The sequence below is a fragment of the Parasteatoda tepidariorum genome, chromosome 2, assembly GCF_982258835.1.
Source record: "Parasteatoda tepidariorum strain Cologne lab strain chromosome 2, Ptep-v5.0, whole genome shotgun sequence".
Lineage (NCBI taxonomy): Eukaryota > Metazoa > Arthropoda > Arachnida > Araneae > Theridiidae > Parasteatoda > Parasteatoda tepidariorum.
In genome coordinates, this window is record NC_141756.1 from 96,488,628 (window position 1) to 96,507,866 (window position 19,239).

A 19,239-nucleotide genomic window follows, 5' to 3' on the forward strand; every position below is an offset into this window, starting at 1 on the left:
GTTTAGTTTTCAAACAATGCTCAAATGCAACGAATTTTTCAAATCTGATAAGCAACAAAATCAAGCAATAATAAAGGTGATGTAAACATGAAATAAACTACCATAATAAAATAATTTCATAAATATTGTAAAACATTTTAAAATTTTAAATAAAATTTTTCGATAATGAACTAAAATAGAAGACAACCATATTTCACATTTTTTATTTATTTTTTCTATCAAAAAGAAAAGTTAAAAATTTTTATTTTTGCCCTTCTATAATGTTCTTAGTTTCCTTATAAATTATTATAGTAATTTGTATCTTTTTAATTTCAGTAAATGCCGATAAAATTCGATATGGATCCCCCTAAAGTTACAGGACTTTCTCCAAAGGAAGGAGAACCAGGAACTAAAGTAGTTTTAAGAGGAGAAAATTTAGGAGTTTCTCAACGTGATCTTTTAAGTATGAGAAATTTTACTTTTCATAAATATAGTTTTTTTAAATTTTATTTAATTTTTATATTACTATATATATTTTTAAGTATTTTAGTACCTCTTGCAATTTTTTGAATTTAATGTTACATTTAGAAACCTTGAATTTTTAAATATTGTAATTTTTAAATATTATTATCAAAAATTAAATTTTCTGTATTCATTAAAAATTTATTTTTTGTAAATTTCCAGATTTTATTTCGAGTAAAATTTTTAAAATTGTTGTTTAATTTTTAGTTTTTTTTTAACCCTTTTAAAAGGACAGTTACTTTATTCAAAAAAGAGAGAAAGTGGTAAGACAATTGCTAGGATTTATTTTACAGAAACAAGGAAGTTTAGTCTACCATGTTGTAATGTTAGCATAAATGGACTTGCAGTAAGTTACACTACTTTTTTAAAGTGGCAGGTAACAGAAAAAAATGTCCACTTGGTATAAACAAATATGATCTGCCACTTTTTTCAGATAGTAATTTTTCATATATGTAGACTTGGGCATATTGGTTAAATTTCATACATATTCTGATTTTATTTATCTATTTTTAATCTGCTTACGTTAACTGTTTTTTTTTTAAATATTATTAATAGGAAGGTTTGCTTTTGCTTACATTAAGTCTTAGTATCCTTTAAAAATCAAAAATCAAGTTACAAACCCTGTTTGAAAATATTCTGATTCCTTTCCTTGTTAAAACCCTGTCCATAAGGATGTTTTTTGAAGCTCTTTTGCTTAGCAAACTAAATTTGAGAGCATTTAACTATTCATATACTTTGAATCAATTTAAACTATTCATATACTATATACTTAGTTTTAAATTCAACAAATATTTAAGATTTTATTAAACTTTTTAAGAAATCTCATTGACAAATTTTAAATTTTTGCATTATTTTATGAGCATTAAAAAAACAGCTGTTGAAGCAGCTGTTCAAATATTAAAAAATTTGGTCACTAACTTTTTTCATTTTCTAAAAACTTTAATATTCTCTCTTTAAATTGATATTTTGCACTTTTTTCATATTCAACAAAGACTAAAGAGGGCCGAAATACAACATAACATTTATGAACAGGGCTAACATATTGATAATAATTTTTTTATTGAGCATTCATTTTTTTTCTTTAATTTTTTAGATGTTTTTCTTTTTTTAATCATTATTTTATGAATTTGGAATAATATTTTTCAGTGTAGAAGTATTTTATTTGTGAATTAAAATTTGAAAATTTCAAATATATGTAAGGTTTGCATTGAATCTTGTTATTTTAAATTTAATAACAATAATTTAATAATTTGCACTTTAATAACAGTTGTTGATGTTGAACAAATTTTTTCACGATACGGGAATTTTCTTTTGGGTGTGGGCAATCTTTCAGTTTCAAAAATATCAAAAAAAATATCTAATAATAACAATGCAATTCTGATGTTCTAGATCAGAGATGGTGAACATATGCCACATGTGCCACTAGGTGGTATGTGACATGTCTTTTGTGGCATATAAGAAGTACTTATTAAATTGCCCCATAGATAAATTCAGAAGCAAATACGACTTTGAGTGCCATTGTGACTTTTTTCAAAATGTATGTAACAGGCTGTAAAAAACTGTCTGGTTTCAGATTTAAATAAATCTTGCGAGTGTTGTTACATACGAAAAGCTATGGTCCAAAGATAAATGACATTGCTGAAAAGGTTCTGCAACAAGTGTCACACTAAATGTAATTAATTGTATGAAGTTTTTGAATATGATAGAGTATGATACACATAAAAATAAAGGTAATAAATAATATATTTCGTATTGTATTGATTCCTCTAATTTTTCATGCTATAAGATATTTAAAATATTTGCAATTAAATACCTTTATTTTATTGCCACACATGCCTTACCACAAATATCTTACCTTAAATACCTTGCGACAAAGAGTGCCCACTTTAGAATATTTTATATTAGCTTGGTATTAAACTGAAAATTTTAAAATAGTGTTTAATCAATTTCCATTTAAAACAAGTTAATAACTAAGCAGCAAATATACTTTAAAATTTTAGTGCAACAGTTTGTTTAAAGATTATTATTTATAAGAAAGGAGTGACACACAATACACCTGAAAATAAAAAATCATATTTTATCTGGTACTCTAATCAAAAAGGTTTGCCATTTCTGTTCTAGATAAATATTATTAAAATTTAATAAATCCTTTTTTAAATTTATAATTTTTTTTTGCATTTTATTTTATTCATAAATTTCATATTTATTTTAATTGTTACTTATTTTTATTAAATTTATAAATACAATTTGTGATTTGGTATATATATTTTAAACAGAATGCCAATATAAAACATGTTTTCAAAAATTTTTAAGGGCATTTTTCATTTAAGATAATTTTTGATGTTTTTTAAAGGCATTTTTAAGAACTTTCCATCCTAGACTTGGCATTGTCAGCATCCTAACCATGGTTATGAATAATGTTTTTTTTTTTTTTTTTTTTTTTTTTTTTTTTTTTTTTTTTTTTCGAAATTACAACAATTATAAAAGCCTTCAAAGAACAACCTTAATATAAAATCCTTATTTATAACCACTAATATCCTAATCCTTTATATCCTAAATCCTTATACAAATCAGTCTTAATTCCTTTTGAAACCCACCTGAATCATGGTTCTTTGTAAAATTCCACTCAGTCATATTGTGAATCCCAAAATATTTGTGTTATTGAAATATATGTCATGTTCTCTACCTTTGTTTTCATCCTTTATCTACAATTTATGTAATTAGGTCTGACCATTTGTGGCATAGAATGTTTAATGTATGCGGAATGGCATTCACCTAGCAAAATTGTTGCTCGGTGTGGAGCTGCTCGAGTTGCACAGTTTGGTGATGTTATAGTTACCACCAAATCTGGTGGTAGAGGAACCTGCACAGTTCAGTTTAAAGTATTAGTCAGATGCATTGGTAAGTATATATTCCCTTTTGTTTCTTTTTATCTATCTGAATCTTTTTGTTTTGTCCTTGTTCAGTTAAAATGTTTGATAACCTAATTACCATCCGACATTTTTTCCCCTTATCACTGTTATTCCTTTCTGATTTGCCATTTAATATACCCAACATCAACTTTGAAATTATCTAAGTTACTTTATAATCATCAAAGTAAAAAAAAATATATGTGTATATAATAATCAGGGGTCTGTCCAGGCCGAATTTACTACCGTTCAGCGGTACCTTCACAAATTCAATTTTAGGTAAAACGGTGGTTTCACAAATTCAACTTTAGGAAAAACGGTAGTTTCACAAAATACTTCTTCTTAAAATTTTATTTCTGTATCCCTTAAGAAACGATAAATCTATATTTTTACCATGTTTTTGTGTTGACTTATTAATATAATTTTTAATTTTTCACAAATTATGTCAAAATTTTCACAAAATAGGTACCTTTCAGAAAAACTTAGACAGACCCCTGATAATGGTTTTATTATTGTCTTTCACATTGGATTTTTTGGGTAAATTATTTTCATAATGACATCACATTTGTGTTTTAAATGTGATACAATGAATTTTTGTTTGTTGTGTTTGTAAAGTAAAAGTTTCAATATTCAAAGATTAAAGTGGGCAGTACACCTCATCATAATGGAAGAAAATAAAAATGTGAAAAAAAGTTTTTATGGTCAAACCATATGATGTACAAGCTAGAGGAAGACCAAGACTATGATATATTGATTGCCTTGAACAGGATTTTAAAGTAGCACTTAAAATTAAAAATTGGGAAACAAGGGCATCAGATAGGTCAAAATGGAGATCTGTTCTAGTGAAGACCATGATCCATGCAGAATTGCTGTGCAATCGAAGAACAAGAAGAAAATAAGCTTCAATATTTCGACCCTGCTATGTCTAAAAATCCATCAATCCATTTTATATTATTTATAAATCATATTCCAGGAATATATTTTTAGGAATAGCTTATATGGAAAAAATTCAAAATCTGTGTAGAGAAGTATTCTAAAAATGTGTAAAACTTTTTAGCGATAGAGTTGTAGATAATGATGGAAAATATATAATTTGTGAATGTTTTTTTTTTTATAAAAATATATATGGAAAACATATATATGGAAATATATGTGAAAAAAATTTAAAATGTTTACTCAAAATCTGTGTAGAGAAGTTATCCAAAAATGTGTAAAACTTTTTATAGATAGAATTATAGATAATGATAGAAAATGCATAATTTGTGAATGTTTTTTTATAAAAATATTTTATAATTCAATTGGTTTAAAATGGGGCATTATATAAGAGAATTAGCATAATTTCAAAAAGCAAGGAAACCTCTAACAACCAATATTTGTACACTTTTTCTTGTTTGCAAATTTGCAAAATAGAAAACTAGAGTTTTTAACACATTTAATAGATGCTACAGACTTTTTTTTTCTTTAGAAGAGACAAAATTAAAAAAAAAAAAAAATTCACGATACTTCTCTAAATTTTAAGCATGAAAAAAAATGAAATTTTTTTCTTCTACCTTCTAAAGATCTGAGAAAAGGCAGGCTAATTACTTTTATTTCTTTTACTCATTTTAAATTCAGTTAAATTTAAATCAATAATGTTTCATTAAAGTTCTTTCGATATATTGAGGAGGTTACATATTGTGGAGGTTTCTGAAATATTGAGGAGGTTACATATTATGAGCAACTTATACCCTTTGTCCCTGTTGCCCTATTTGTAAGACATATTTTTCTTTTTGTTTTAAAAACTGATCATAGGTTTTAAGATGTTTAAATTACTCTTTTAATTCATTTTTTAGATTTATTTTGACCTTAGCAACGCATTTAATTTTATGCGAGAAATATTAATCTACGCATGGTATTTTTTATAATGATAAGTCTTATGTTAAATAAATGCTTGAATATTATTGATCAATTTATACAGATTTCATTATAAAATCTGTATTGCTTTTATGTATAATTTTATGTTTGAAGTATAATTTTCATGTTTGATTAAATTTAACCAAATGCAAAATTTACTTTAATACTAAATTTACCATAATATTTAATATTAAAGTTCATTATATTTTTTTTCTTTGTTTATTTAGTGTTTTTCTGACATTGAAAGCTTATGATATTTCTTCAAATTTAATATTATGTAATTTAGCTGTATTAATGTTTAAATAGTACGTTGGTTTATTGATTGTTGGTTGCTTCCTAGAATGAAGGAATTTTTGTTTAATTTCAATAAAAAGTCTCAGAGTGATCCAATATTTTATTCTGTTTCTTACTGTTAAAACTATGATGAAATAATTTTGTCTGCATCAACAATATGAAAGCTTTATCACTGTTTTTGTACTATGTCAAGTCTTTAATGTAGTTTCTTAAATGCTTTAGGTCTTACTGATGAATCAGCTGTTTGGGTTGATGAATCATGGTTTGGAAAGAACAGGCCAACTTCACCTTCTCAATTATACCCTGATGATCCTCTTCGTCTCTCAGATGAATCTAGCGTGTAAGAAAAATGTACCCTATATGCCTGTAACTTTTAATCTATTAAAATATAAACAATAAAATGTTTTTAATTTATTTGCATAACGAGCATTTCAATGAAATTATTTCTTAGATTTTATATTATTGGTTTAATAAGTCATATGTTTACTGACTTAGCACAAAGTCTATTTAAATTTAATTATCCAGTTCAAATTAAATTTTCCGATTTTAAAAAATGGATTTAATTTTTATTCTTCATTAGATTAACTTATTGACGATTGACTCTTAATTTTCTTAAAAATGACAATTTTTGTATAGGACAGTTTTTGTTTTGTATATATATCTTCAAATTTTTGGGTTGTAAATGAAGCACTGCTTGTATTTTTGAAAGAGGTCCTTTTTTGGTAAATTTCCAGAACAATGAATTAAAAATTATTTAGTTTATTACATTTTTTGCTCTAAATAATCACTAGCTTTTTTGCATGTTTGACCTATTTATTTCTTAATGGAACTAATTGTGCTTATAATGAATTGTAATTTGAAATTGTTTTTAAATTAACTGTAATTTGAAATTGTGCTTAGGGGCCATTCTAAAAGTACGTACATCCTGAAGGGGGGAGGGGATTTGCTATTTTGTACGTTTTTGTACGATGGGGAGGTATTATACAAAGTGCGTACATTATAATCATACACCAAATTTAAATTTGACTTTTTCCTACACACTCCTGAAATAAATATTTAATTTTATTTAAAACATAATTATTTTAATTTTTATGAAAAAAGGTGGGTAGACTAATAAAATGTAAGTACTCTAAGGGGGGGGGGTAGTAAGACCTTATGTACGGTAATGTACGAAAGGGGGGAGGGTTTAAAATTTCTCCATTTTTGTGTTCATACTCTTTGAACGGTCCCTTAAACTAACTGTATTGTGCTTTTAAAGTGAAAAAGTCTGTTGGCAATAATGTCTGAGGATCGTATGAATAATTTATTTTGTTATGCGTAATTAACCATTCTTAAACCAAAAAATCTAATTTTTTATGAAAAGATGTTTTTGATATTATAGTTATAATAGTGATTAACAGTCTGTGACTTTGGAGACTTAATATGGATAATCTAATGATCAGTATACACACCTACCTTGTGGCCACAACTAATTGGAACAACTTACATGTTATACATCTAATAAATTTCAAATAACTTTTACAAAATACTTAAATTGTAACATCAATATTCCAAAATGTGATGGTGCTTATTCAATGTTTCAAATGATTTTTATCTTCAAACCTCCCTTTCATTATTATTTTTATTATTTTTTTAAGAAATTTATGAATTATTTTTATTAATTGTTATTTTTATTGTTATCATTTTATTTTTATTTAAACCAGAATATATTCATAACAAATGCAGTTTTCAAAGATTTATTTTAAAGTTAAAGAGCTGCTATAAACTCATTAAAAAAATAAGTTTTTAAAACCTTTAAAATGTTTTTTATTTCTAAAACAAATATTATGCTTTGTACATATTATGTATATAATTTGCAGAACTTGTCTTTCAATTTAAGTTTTTTATGACACAAATTGATTTTCATATTACGTTAGCAGATCAGGAAATTATTATAAAATAAAGTAAAGAAAGTTGCGTTCATTGTTACCTCTAAAAGGTTCTACAACCAGAAAAAATTTTGCTTCTCTTACTATAAAAGTTTGATTATCATTAATAACTATTTTAATTCTAAAACTAAAACACTAAAATATAATAAAGCAGTTAATGTTAGCATCAGTTTTATGTTTTACATAAATCTACGTATATTTGAATGTTTTAAAACTATGCGTAAATGTTTTTAAAACTATGTTAATATGTAAATTATTTTTTTATTCTGAAAACAGGGAGAGATTTCCTGTTGATGATTTGCAAGAAATATTTCCAGAAGGTTAGTTTTTCTCCATTTCTTATTAACAGAAATGATTTTGCAAATTATCTGCTAAATTAATTTTTCTATTTTAGGTTCTGGCAACATATTGTCTCATAACTTTGAACCAACTTGGTATCTTTTAGAGAATCATCATGGTGCTCGGTACAGATCTTTTTTTTTTCTTCCGTACTTTTTTCTGTATTTAAGTTTTTTTTCTTTTTTTAAATTTGAAATTACAAAAAAAAGCTGAAAATATTTTTAGTTGTTACTCCTGGTTTAGGGGCTAGAAATGTTGAAGTATTTTTGATTGCAAAATTTTCTATTGTGTGAGTTTTCTTTGGAGAGTAACAAAAGCAGTAACCTCTGTTAGTTAACACATAATTATTTAGCTCTAATAAATCAGAGACAACTTTCTAGTGCACATGCTCTGGTATAAACATTTGGCAACAAAACAGCCTTTTTTTCTAAAGTAGAGTATAACTAAGAACTGGTGGTTTAGAATTTAACACATTTTTCAAAAGACTTGAAGGTTCTTTGACATTTATTCACCCTTGATGCCCAGTTTTTATTAAACATATTTTTCACACTTTTTTCATTATTTTGTTTTAATTAAGGTCAAAATAGGTAAAAAATATTTTATTTAGCATTTTAATAATTTATGGTTGTGAAATACAGCATGAAACAGTTGTGTCTTTTTCTGCAAAGACAAAATCTTCTAAACAGTAATTTTTCAAATTTGCAGTTATTTAGATCTAAGAGAAACAGTTATTTATCATATAAATTTTTTTAATTTACAAAATAAACTTGTGAATATGTATGAAAGTTTTATTTCTTATTTTTTTAATCATACTACTTTTTTGGATTTTATATTTTAGTATGAATATAATTCTAACAGATTTTTTTAGTAACCATTAGACTGTTTTTTAATAATTTAAAAGAACCAAAAAATATTTTTGATTCTAGGTAAAACTATATAAGGGACACCAATGTCCCATTCGTGCCAAGGGTTAAATCCCTTTAGTTTAAATGTTTTTATAAATTGTATCAATTTTTCTTATACATATTTTTAAATAGCTTTAGAGATTTAAATATTAAACTTGAATTTTTATGTAAAAGAAAAGAAGAAAAAAAAGTTGAAACTTATGTTGAAGATTGTTTAGCCATGAAGCCCCCTTGATCATATTCAAAATGTTTTCATTGCCTAATTTCTTTATGTTAAAGTTGTTTTTAAACATATTTTTCGAAAGTTTTGAATTCTTGAATTATAGTTTTACAGACAAAAACTGAAACCCTTTGGGATGCTATTTAAAAATTATATCTTATTGTGTGTAATTTTTTATTTCAAGTTAGTTATATTTACATATTTTTGAATAGCTTTGATGATTTAAAAACTGGACTTGCATTCTTACGAAGAAAAGTTGAAACTCACGATGAAGGTCCTTTGGCATTTATGAAATCTAATGTTAGCTCTGTTATGTCCTGTTTAGATGCTCTTGATAGTGAGTTTATATTATATTATTAAAACATACTTCGTATTATAAAGTTTAATCAAATATGTATATCTGTAACTCTTTATTTTCAGATTTAAAGTCTGGCTTAGAAAAAGATGTTCAAGCTTTGGGTAACAATCTTGCTGTACCTGCAGATCAGGCTATACAAAGTAATTCTTTTTTAATGCTGTTTATGCTATAGAGTTTATTAAAGAGATAAACTGATTTCTCTCAAAAGTAAAACATAAAAGTAATATCTTTTTCTTTGAAATGATTGAACATCTAAATGGATGCATGTTTGAAAGGGACATTTTATTTAATTATTTGATTGTATACTTTAATAATAGGAAACATAAACTATGCCATACCTTTATTTTTTATCCTCTGAATTATTTGAAAATTTATACTCTGATAAAAGGAAAAATTAATGCTTTAAGCTTATTTTTTATCCTCAGAATTGTTTCAAAGTGTCTAACTTTGATAACAGGAAACAAAATTTATGCCTTAGTATCTTTATTTTTTTATTCTCTGAATTATTTAAAGTGTATACTTTGATAACAGGACGCAAAAGTTATGCCTTACTTTTATTTTTTATTGACAACTTCCAATTGCCTAAATCTTACAATTCCTAACACACATTTCAATTACTTATATTGTAGGGTTTACACACTTAAAATTTATTTTTATAACTAAATTGCTTGTTATTAGTTTGATTATATTGAACTATTGTATTAATAAACTTTAGTAATCATGAGAATATTGAAAAAGAAAAAAAAAACATGATTGCTTTAAAGATTTATTAAAAGGGGTGTCAAATAATATTCTGTATTTAGTTTAAATTAAGATATAATATATTTTTTTTCTCCAGAATATTATGCTTAGTAGAAAATTTTATTTTTGGGAGAAAAAAAAAAGAATTAACAATTCTCAAAATCTGATGTTTCAAAATGATATCCATTTAATTTTCGTATCTTTTACTTCAATTTATCAAAAATCATCAGTATATGTACATTCATAACTATTTATACATCTTAAATTGGTATGTTTACTTATGTGTCTACTTTTATTAAATATGTATGTGTTTATCTTTAAAAGGGAGGGTTTATATAAACCGTTAATAAAAAAGTTTTTATTAAAATTTTAAATTATATGTTTTTAGAAGCAAAAGAGGAAGCTTTTGATCTTTTTGAAGAAATGTTATCTCGTAAAGAAAAGGCTGACTCTACAAGAAACGCTTTGAGTGTTTTACAGAGGTTCAGATTTCTATTTAACTTGCCTGCCAACATTGAGAAAAACATCAGAAAGGTAAATCCATACGTTTATATTGCTCTTCAAACTTTAATCCTTAAAAAATTAATTTTTTTCATCAGTTATTTACTGCTTGTTAATTTGTAACTTTTTAATTTCTGTTATAGAATAAAAGGGCACCATTACTTTTTTTATTTATAAAAAAAATGGTTGAGAATTTATAACTTCACCATTAATAACATCCTATTTTACAAAATTAGTAAAATATAAAATGTATTGTCAAACAATTTACTGTTATTATTATTTTCATTTGAACTAATAATGCCTATGGATTTTGAGAAATTGGTTGATATGATAAAAAAAATTGGAGTAGATAAAAAGAGTATTGCTTTTTTTCACAAAAAAAGTTAAATATAAACAAGTTCTTGTATTTCTTTCTCCAAGTTTTCTTTCACTCTTATTTTTCTGGAAAATTTAATCCAAAGTTTTTGCTCAAAAAAAATTTTTCTTTCAAAAGAAGAATTAAAAGTTAAAAAAAATATATGTATAAACTCATGATATTTTTATTTTTATTTTTTAAGAAGGAAAGGAGGCTTTTAAAATGAACTAAAATTTCTATAGTAATTTAACTTTTTACTTTGTATTTTTTTCTATTTCTTTTGGAAGCTTAATTTGTGTGAATAAAATTTACTTAAATTTTTTAATCATTTGTTTCGTTGTTTTCTTTTTTATTAATTATTTTCGTAATTTAAAAATTAAATTGTATAAGAATTAAATTGCACAAAAATTATATAAAAACTGTGTTATTATTATGTTTTATTTAAAAAAATGATATTCGTATATTGTTTCTTTATTTATTTTTACCTTAGAAGTTTATAATTCTGCCTTCATTCAAGTATTTAACTTGAAATTTTGTTCATTCTTTTGTTATCTTATTTTTGTATCAAAATGTTTCGTTTAAATTTAGATTTTTTTAAAAATTTATCAACTACTTCTGGGAAATTTAAAGTAGTACTGTTTAAGTCCTTATCTTCTTCAAATAAAAAAGTATTGAAATTAAATTTCAAATTGGTTTTTGAACTTATTTGCTAATATCCTTGAAAATCTAGAACTTACATTAAGTTCTTGTTTCATCTTTTCATTATCATATCTTCAGATAGAATATTTGTTTTTAAAAAGTGTCTATTTCTGAAATAATATTAGTGTTGTAATTAAAAAGTTAATAACATTCTTTCTTCATAATTCTTTTTCTTTTATATAACAGAGTACTGTAGTTTTTAGAATTAATTATTTTAAAGGAGTTTTTTTTATGGTTAATTAGCATATAATTTAATGAAAAAAATTAAGGCCAAATATTCTGTTATTTTTAGGGAGATTATGAGATGGTCATTAATGACTATGCTAGAGCTAAGTCCTTATTTCACGATACAGAAGTTGCAGTGTTTAAAAAAGGTATTATTCTGATAATTTGAATATTTTCAATTTGATGACATGTTTATGTCTAATCTATTTTTCTAATACATTATTTTATTATGTTTTGTTTAAATGATATTTTTTTGGATAATTAAAAAGTTTGTTTCATTTTTAATGCAAATAATCATTTCACTCTTTATGAATTCTTTCTTTATCTTTGTAATCACATTACATTGATACTGCTAGTACATCTCAGTTTTGTGCAAATTTGTATACTTTATACATGTTTTATTGATTTTATCTTATTCATTTTCACTAATTAGTTAATATTCATCGCTTATCAAATAATCTAATTATTCTTATAAATCATCAAATTGTTTGTATTTTAGTTTATTCAGAGGTGGAACAGAGAATTGAACACTTTCGAGCAATGTTGCTAGAAAAATTAAAGGACCAGCCTTCAACTGTTGAAGAGCAAAAGCGATTAGTAAAGTAAGACTGACTTGACTATAGCTATAGTTTTATATATTATATTAAACTAAACACAATTGTTGTATTTTTGTATCTACATTGCTTAAAAAGTGCAAAATTACCGTCAAAAATATTTTATCAAAACTAAGTTATATAAAATATTATTACCCCAAAAAATATCTTGATTCTATTTTATTGACGAAAAAATATTCTGTAGTGAGAAAAATATTTCAAAATATTTATTAAAATGAAGTATTGCATTTTTGAAAACTTTTTCTACTTTTCAATTTTAAACTTTTGCTTTTGCAAAAAAACATCAAAATTATGTTGGATGCAAAAAAAATAAAAGCTATTTTATCTATATAGTGATTTTTAGAGCAAGGGAGGAAAAAAGACAATAATTAGCAATTAAACTTAACAAATTAGCAATTAAACTTAACAAATTAAACTTTTAAAATTAAATTTAATAAAAAAAAGTATAACAGCGACATCAGTAGCAGAAAACTGTCTACACACAACGTTGCAAGACAAAGACTGAATACAATTTCTTAAAAAACATTATAAGTCAAGGAAAATATAACTCTGGAGTTTTCCCTTTACGACTCTCAAGTGCCATTGAATCAGGAAGTTGATGGTTGCAAGATGAGCAATGATGGAACGAATTATATATATAATATCAGAGCTACATCCCTGTTATCCTGGGTTGTTTTTAGCTCAAATAATTAAGTCGTGAACCAAATACTTCTTCACAAATTTTATTTAAAAGTAGGCTGGCGACTGTAGCAGTTCACACCCACTCTCCACTCTGGAGGGGGATGGACAACACTCCGGATAATTCTGGTACAGCTTACATGGAAAACATCATATAGCAAAAGTCATGCAAAAACTGTTGTTCTTGCATTAAATGCTGCAACCAAAAGGGGTAAAAAGGCCAGTCGTGTGCATTCCTTGTATCCCTACGTATCATCCAAAATCACTTAAAACTTCCTTTTATGGAAGTGAAAGAAGGAAAGATTTTAAAATAACTCCTCCTTTGAAATATAAATCTAATTTGTAATTCATTGGTATGTTTTCAGCCTTGAAGTCCCAAAATAGAATATCTCTACACCTATTCTTTAACCAAGACATTTTATGAAAACGAAAGAGTTTCAATGCTACTATTAATACAAAAATATTTTTTATAATTTTTATATATATATATATATATATATATATATATATATATATATATATATATATATATATATATATATATTAATTATTTAAAGCATGCTTATACTTTATTAACATTTTCAGTTTCAGAGTGATAAATGAAAGTACAAAAACTCATTGTTTGGATTTATAATTTGCATATTACTATTTTTTACAAATTATCAGAAATTAATATGTTTATAATGCATCTGTAAAGCAAAACATTATCACCAATTATTTCCAGATTTTTAGTGAATTTAGAGACACCCAGCGATCCTGCTTGGCAGTGTGTCATTCACACTAAGATGTGGCTCCTGAATGTTCTGAATGAGTTGAAAGATACTCACATTACATTAGGTATAGTGATTTCTTAGATTTCACTTTTCATACTTAATATTCATATGTTAAAATTTAATAGCTCTGAAAATATTTAACTGAAAGTCTTTTTTTAAAAAAAATATTGTATCATTGAAAAAGATTTAGTATTTTCAAGTTATGAGATTGATGCAGAAGTTAGTTTTGATTTTTCCTGTAGCTCACAATCTGATTTAAAGATAACTTTTTTTTTAACTAAACAGACCTAAATATACAGATAAATGTTCAAAAATAAATATGCAGATAAATATACATATAGACCTAAATATCAGAGATGCCAACTTGCTCCAGACAGCAAATAAATATTTTAAAGTGGTAATTTATCAATTGTGATTCTTGGCTTCATAAATTCAATTTAGTAGATTTTTATCCACCACTATTTCTAGATAATTCGTAGGCTTATATGATTCACCACTTTATAGTAATTATGTTATGCTATACCTTTTAAAAACAAAGCAAAAATAGTCAAATATTTGCAAAATTTACTTTGTAGTTATTTGCCGTTTTTTAAATTATTTTGGTGTGTCCGGAGTAGTTGACATCTCCGAAATATACAAAGCATGTTTTAACTAGTATGAGTAATATGTCCAATTTAAAAAGCGTTCCAAATTTCTGTTTTTCTTGTAATATTCACAGTCAATTAGATCGAGATACCATTTGATTAAAGGGATAAAAAATTTTTTATTTATTTATTTCTAATTCAGTTTTTTTTATTAATCTAATGTTATTAAAGGAATGATTCTCCTAATATATTTTTTAATTGCTTAAATTCTATTTGTACATTACATTGTTATTTTCTTTGATTAATTATTTTTAATACTCAATGTCTCAAAATATTTTTCAGCTTCCTCTCATGAAAAACGGGAAGCAGGAAATAGTCTGTCTCAGCTGGATATGCCACAGTTAGTCAAATTCATAGTTGAAATTACAGAAAGATTTAGTGAGCACTTCCCAAATTTGTGGAAACTTGGACAAGCATATCTTGGAGGGCAATTGCATATTAGAGAGGTTATATGTTTAAATTTTATTCGTGAAAATTATTCTTTTGTTATTATAAACTTATACTTTTTTGTTTTTATAAACTTATACTCTTTTGTTTTTATACAATATAAGTATTGTTATTGAGAGAACACGCATCTGGTGTGCCTATTGGAACCCAAGTTTTATTATTTAAATTCTTCAAAATACTGTTTAATTCATCAAAATTAGCTGTCAACTTTTCTTTTGAAGCAGAGGAATCAGTTGGATCTAAAATCATCTTTTAATTTATGGCTGAAATTGTATTAAATGTCACAATTGATCATCTGCACACATTATTCAGTCAGAATCAAAAATTTTGTCTGTTTTTCTGGGCTGTATCATTTGACAGACAGCTACTCACAGCTTTTTAGGAGTGGCAGTCCTTAACCCGCCACACTACTGGTACCCTTTTGCACCTGTACATAACTCACGTGGTGGAATAGTCATGAGTTCTTTTAGAATATTTTGATCTCTGATTTCTTCTTATACCCGTTGGTTTGTCAATCAGGCTGCCATTGTGTTTCAAGGAAAGCAGACTTATGCACATTTTCCTATCTTTGGCTCACAGATAACTGCAACTGTATAAATGGTGTGTGAGATCTAGATATACTCTCACACATTACAACTCTTTTGTTACAAAATAAACAGTGACCTTTGAGACTTTCTGGCAATTAGTAATACAGTCAATAATGAACTCCTGAATATAGTGAACAAAACGTTCACTCCCGTGCCTTGCTATACACACATAATGTTATTTTTTGTGGATGTAGTGAACCAAAAAGAGAGAGGAAGATGGATATTAATAACTTTTTTCTGCCTTCGGCTGATTTATTTTCTTCATTTATTTATAGAATTTTTGAGATTTCTACTTCAAAATAAATACATATGCCAATTTTTAAAACCATCTATAGCATTATTGTATTGGTTGAACATTTAAAGAAGTCGCAATCTTCCAGTATCTGGACAAATGCTTCAAGTCAAAGCCAATGAATTTGCTAAGCTATTTGGTGAGACTACTTTTATCTGATTGAATCGCTGATTAGACAGGTTTAAAAAGCGGAATAATATAAATTCAGGAAAAATTATCGGAGAGTCGGGAAGTGTTTCCATATCTGTTGATGAGGATTGCTTATCAGCTAAAGATTACAATTTTTTTTTGTAAGCAAGACAAAGAGTAGTAAAAAATAGAAGTTAAGAAATTTTTGTTACTGTGTTTTATGTTTCATTCATTTCTGTATTTCATTTTATTGGTCATTTATTTAAATAATGTGTAATAAAAGGGGAGGAGTTTGGAACCGTTTGTTAAAATTGTTTGCAGAACGGATATAGTGAAGTCCCAGTTTTAGTGAACCGAAATTTTGGTCCCTTGAAGGTTCACTATAGCATGGTTTGACTGTATATATAAAGTTTTATATCTTGATTATGGAAAAGAAAGACATTTCAAGTCCATTTATATGAAAAGAATTATATTTTAAAATTATTTAGGGTCCATTATAGACCTGTAAAATTTTTAATACTTCATCAGTTGTAATTCTAATTATGTATTCATATAAATATGCAGCAATATTATCTCACCTGGACTTTAATGTTTTAGAATTCTGATGCTTCTGATAAAGTAGGTCTTCCAAAGAATATTCAATTTAAAGTATGTAACATTTAACATTAAAATTTTTAATATTAGCTTTCGTGAAATTGATGTTTGCTATATTTTTATGGTGTAACTATTTGCTTAGAATATGGTTCTGGAGGTATCTCAAAAAGTGTGTTGCCTTATTCGTATGGGGATTCTTCCTGATAGCCTTCATGCCCTCTCAGTGCAACAACTTCAAGCTTTGGGATCTTGGCCTAAAACTGAAAATCTCACTCCCTGGCTACCACATTGCTTACGTTGCATCAGGTACTGTAATAGTCAATGATGGTTTATGTAGTCTTTTGAAGTTTTAAACTCATAGTTTTATATTTAAATGCCTGTGTAGTTGGATTTTTTTTTACATTTGCTCAACAATTTGAGCATTGTTACCAGGGCCAAATGTAGAAATGTGGGGCCTCTAGGCATATAATTGTCACTCCCTCAGGTTGTTACTTTAAACAAAAAATAAAATGTACATGAAAGCTGTTGTCTCTTGTAATGTGTATTGTCTTTATTGTATTATGCCTATCATCACTGTACTTCGAAACTATAAACTACCAACTAAAAATAAACTGTTTGGTCATTTTCTTAAATCTCTGCTAGACTAAATGCCTGTTACAGGGTGCATCGCCAAAACTTTCAGCAGAAAATAAGCACATTTTAAGTACTTTTCAAGCACTCCAAAAATATTTTTAAGCACTATATCCATTAACAAAATGCAAAATAATTTTCAAAGACCATGGTTATGATAAAACAACTGATTTTGGACAAAAAAACCTCTTTTCTGGATTATATTAGCCATTGTAAAATAACGAAATAAATAACAAAAATCGAAAATAAGCACCTTTAAGCACTTTTTAAAAATACTACGCACCATGTGTTATATAAATGTCTAATGTCTGTTAGACTGGCAAAATTTAATCGTTTGCCTTTTATTGAAATAAATGCATATAAATCTATTATGCATGAAATAAAGATAAACTTAACTGTTGAATAAAACAAACCAAGATGAATATGAGCTTTATTCATATTTTGCTTTTCATAGATGGTGCAAAATATTACGCTCTCTTTTTTTTGACATAATGCTCTATTACTAGTAGTTACAAAATTCTATTTATGTTTACAATATTTTTAAACAAAATGTTTGAAAGTCTAATTAAAATTATTGCTTACCTAGCCCAACTAAATTTTTGTTCAGTATTTAGCAAAATAAAACTTGCATGAAATGCATCAAACTGAAATTCTGTTATCTAATTACATAATAATATATTCTCGATACACTTTTTTTTCTGATTTAGGAATTGCTACTCTGCTCTGTTAAAACTTGAAATGCCGGATGATATGCTCAACTCAATTCAGATGTTAATATTTGACTTGAAAGTGCATGCAATGAAAACTCTATTCCAGCAAGCTTCCCATGGTTAGCTTAATTTTATTCTTATTGAAAAATAAGTATTCAATTTTTTTTTATTGCTGAATTTTTAGCAACGAAACAATGATTATTTTTTGTGTTTGAAATTTTATTAAATATTGTAATAGAAATTTTTTGTTTCATCAGTATAAAATACTTAAAGTTCTTCTTAAGCAAAGCATAATAATTTAAACAAAGGTGACAGATTCAGTTGAAGAAATGTATCCTTTAAGTCAGTCAACATAGAGGCAAGAATTTGGCTGATTTTATTGCTTTTGAAACTAGATACACTATGTGTAAGGGTTTAGTTCTTATGGTGTGTTTAAGATACATTTTAACTGTTCTGTCATCTATTACTTTATTTATTTATGAATTGAATGCTAATAATAATTTTTGAGTAAAAATATAATTTAAGTTAGTATAGTATTTGATTTAGCAGTTGAAATAGTTTTCTTCTTATTATTTCATTAAACATCATAAAAAAAAGATGGCCATAAATAATTTAAAGTTATAAAAAAAAATCATAAAAAAAAACCTTTTTAAAGTCAATTCCTACTTAGGTAAACAATCCTGCTAAATATCTTTTTCTCCCATATAAAACTAAAATTAATTAATTAAATTTAATTAATGAATTAAGATTTGAAAAAACTGTATTAAAATCTAGTGTCATTTACTACAAGTTTAAGAAAATGTATTTGTACTAGAGTGGATGAATAAAAAGTATTTTATTAATGATTGAAAATTTGAACAAGATATATAAATATAAGTAGGGAGAGCGTGAACTAATAGTAGGAATTGAAAAAAAAAATGTGAATAACACACAAATGAGAGTATAATAAGTACACCGAGCATTACTTGCATTTTCAAGAACTTATTGAAGCCAGATGCCTTATTGTCAGGTATTGCCACAGTCTTTGTAATACATATTATGTTTTGGGGAGTTATTTCTGATTATGAATGGAAATCCTAATCATTCATTTGTAACTAATATATAAAATTTTCGCCAGTAATTCAAATATGATTATTTGATGGAAAAAAAAAACATAATTTGAGATATCATGTTACTAACATAAAATTCTGATTAAATGGGATAAACGTTTTCGTTTTGCTTTTACTTCTTTTAGATATATGTAAGAAAATAGTTCAAAAGGAGATATTTGTTT

The 19,239-nt window shown here is 25.8% G+C and overlaps 1 protein-coding gene across 3 annotated transcripts in view; it reads left to right on the forward strand.

Moving 5' to 3' along the window:
* Sec5 (exocyst complex component secretory 5) overlaps positions 1 to 19,239 on the forward strand; it is a 42,925-nt gene that overhangs the window by 1,418 nt on the left and 22,268 nt on the right. For 2 of the 3 annotated variants that reach the window (XM_043044961.3, XM_087157794.1), the window contains exons 2-16: positions 316 to 442; positions 3,226 to 3,402; positions 5,820 to 5,937; positions 7,802 to 7,845; positions 7,920 to 7,989; positions 9,202 to 9,326; positions 9,410 to 9,487; positions 10,477 to 10,622; positions 11,936 to 12,017; positions 12,368 to 12,470; positions 13,885 to 13,997; positions 14,860 to 15,023; positions 16,630 to 16,680; positions 16,769 to 16,932; positions 17,964 to 18,085. In XM_043044961.3, the coding sequence (XP_042900895.2) occupies positions 319 to 442; positions 3,226 to 3,402; positions 5,820 to 5,937; positions 7,802 to 7,845; positions 7,920 to 7,989; positions 9,202 to 9,326; positions 9,410 to 9,487; positions 10,477 to 10,622; positions 11,936 to 12,017; positions 12,368 to 12,470; positions 13,885 to 13,997; positions 14,860 to 15,023; positions 16,630 to 16,680; positions 16,769 to 16,932; positions 17,964 to 18,085 (1,681 nt within the window). In that variant the 5' untranslated portion in view covers positions 316 to 318. The remainder of the gene's footprint in view (positions 1 to 315; positions 443 to 3,225; positions 3,403 to 5,819; positions 5,938 to 7,801; positions 7,846 to 7,919; positions 7,990 to 9,201; positions 9,327 to 9,409; positions 9,488 to 10,476; positions 10,623 to 11,935; positions 12,018 to 12,367; positions 12,471 to 13,884; positions 13,998 to 14,859; positions 15,024 to 16,629; positions 16,681 to 16,768; positions 16,933 to 17,963; positions 18,086 to 19,239) is intronic. The other variant, XM_043044964.3, reaches the window with a different exon arrangement.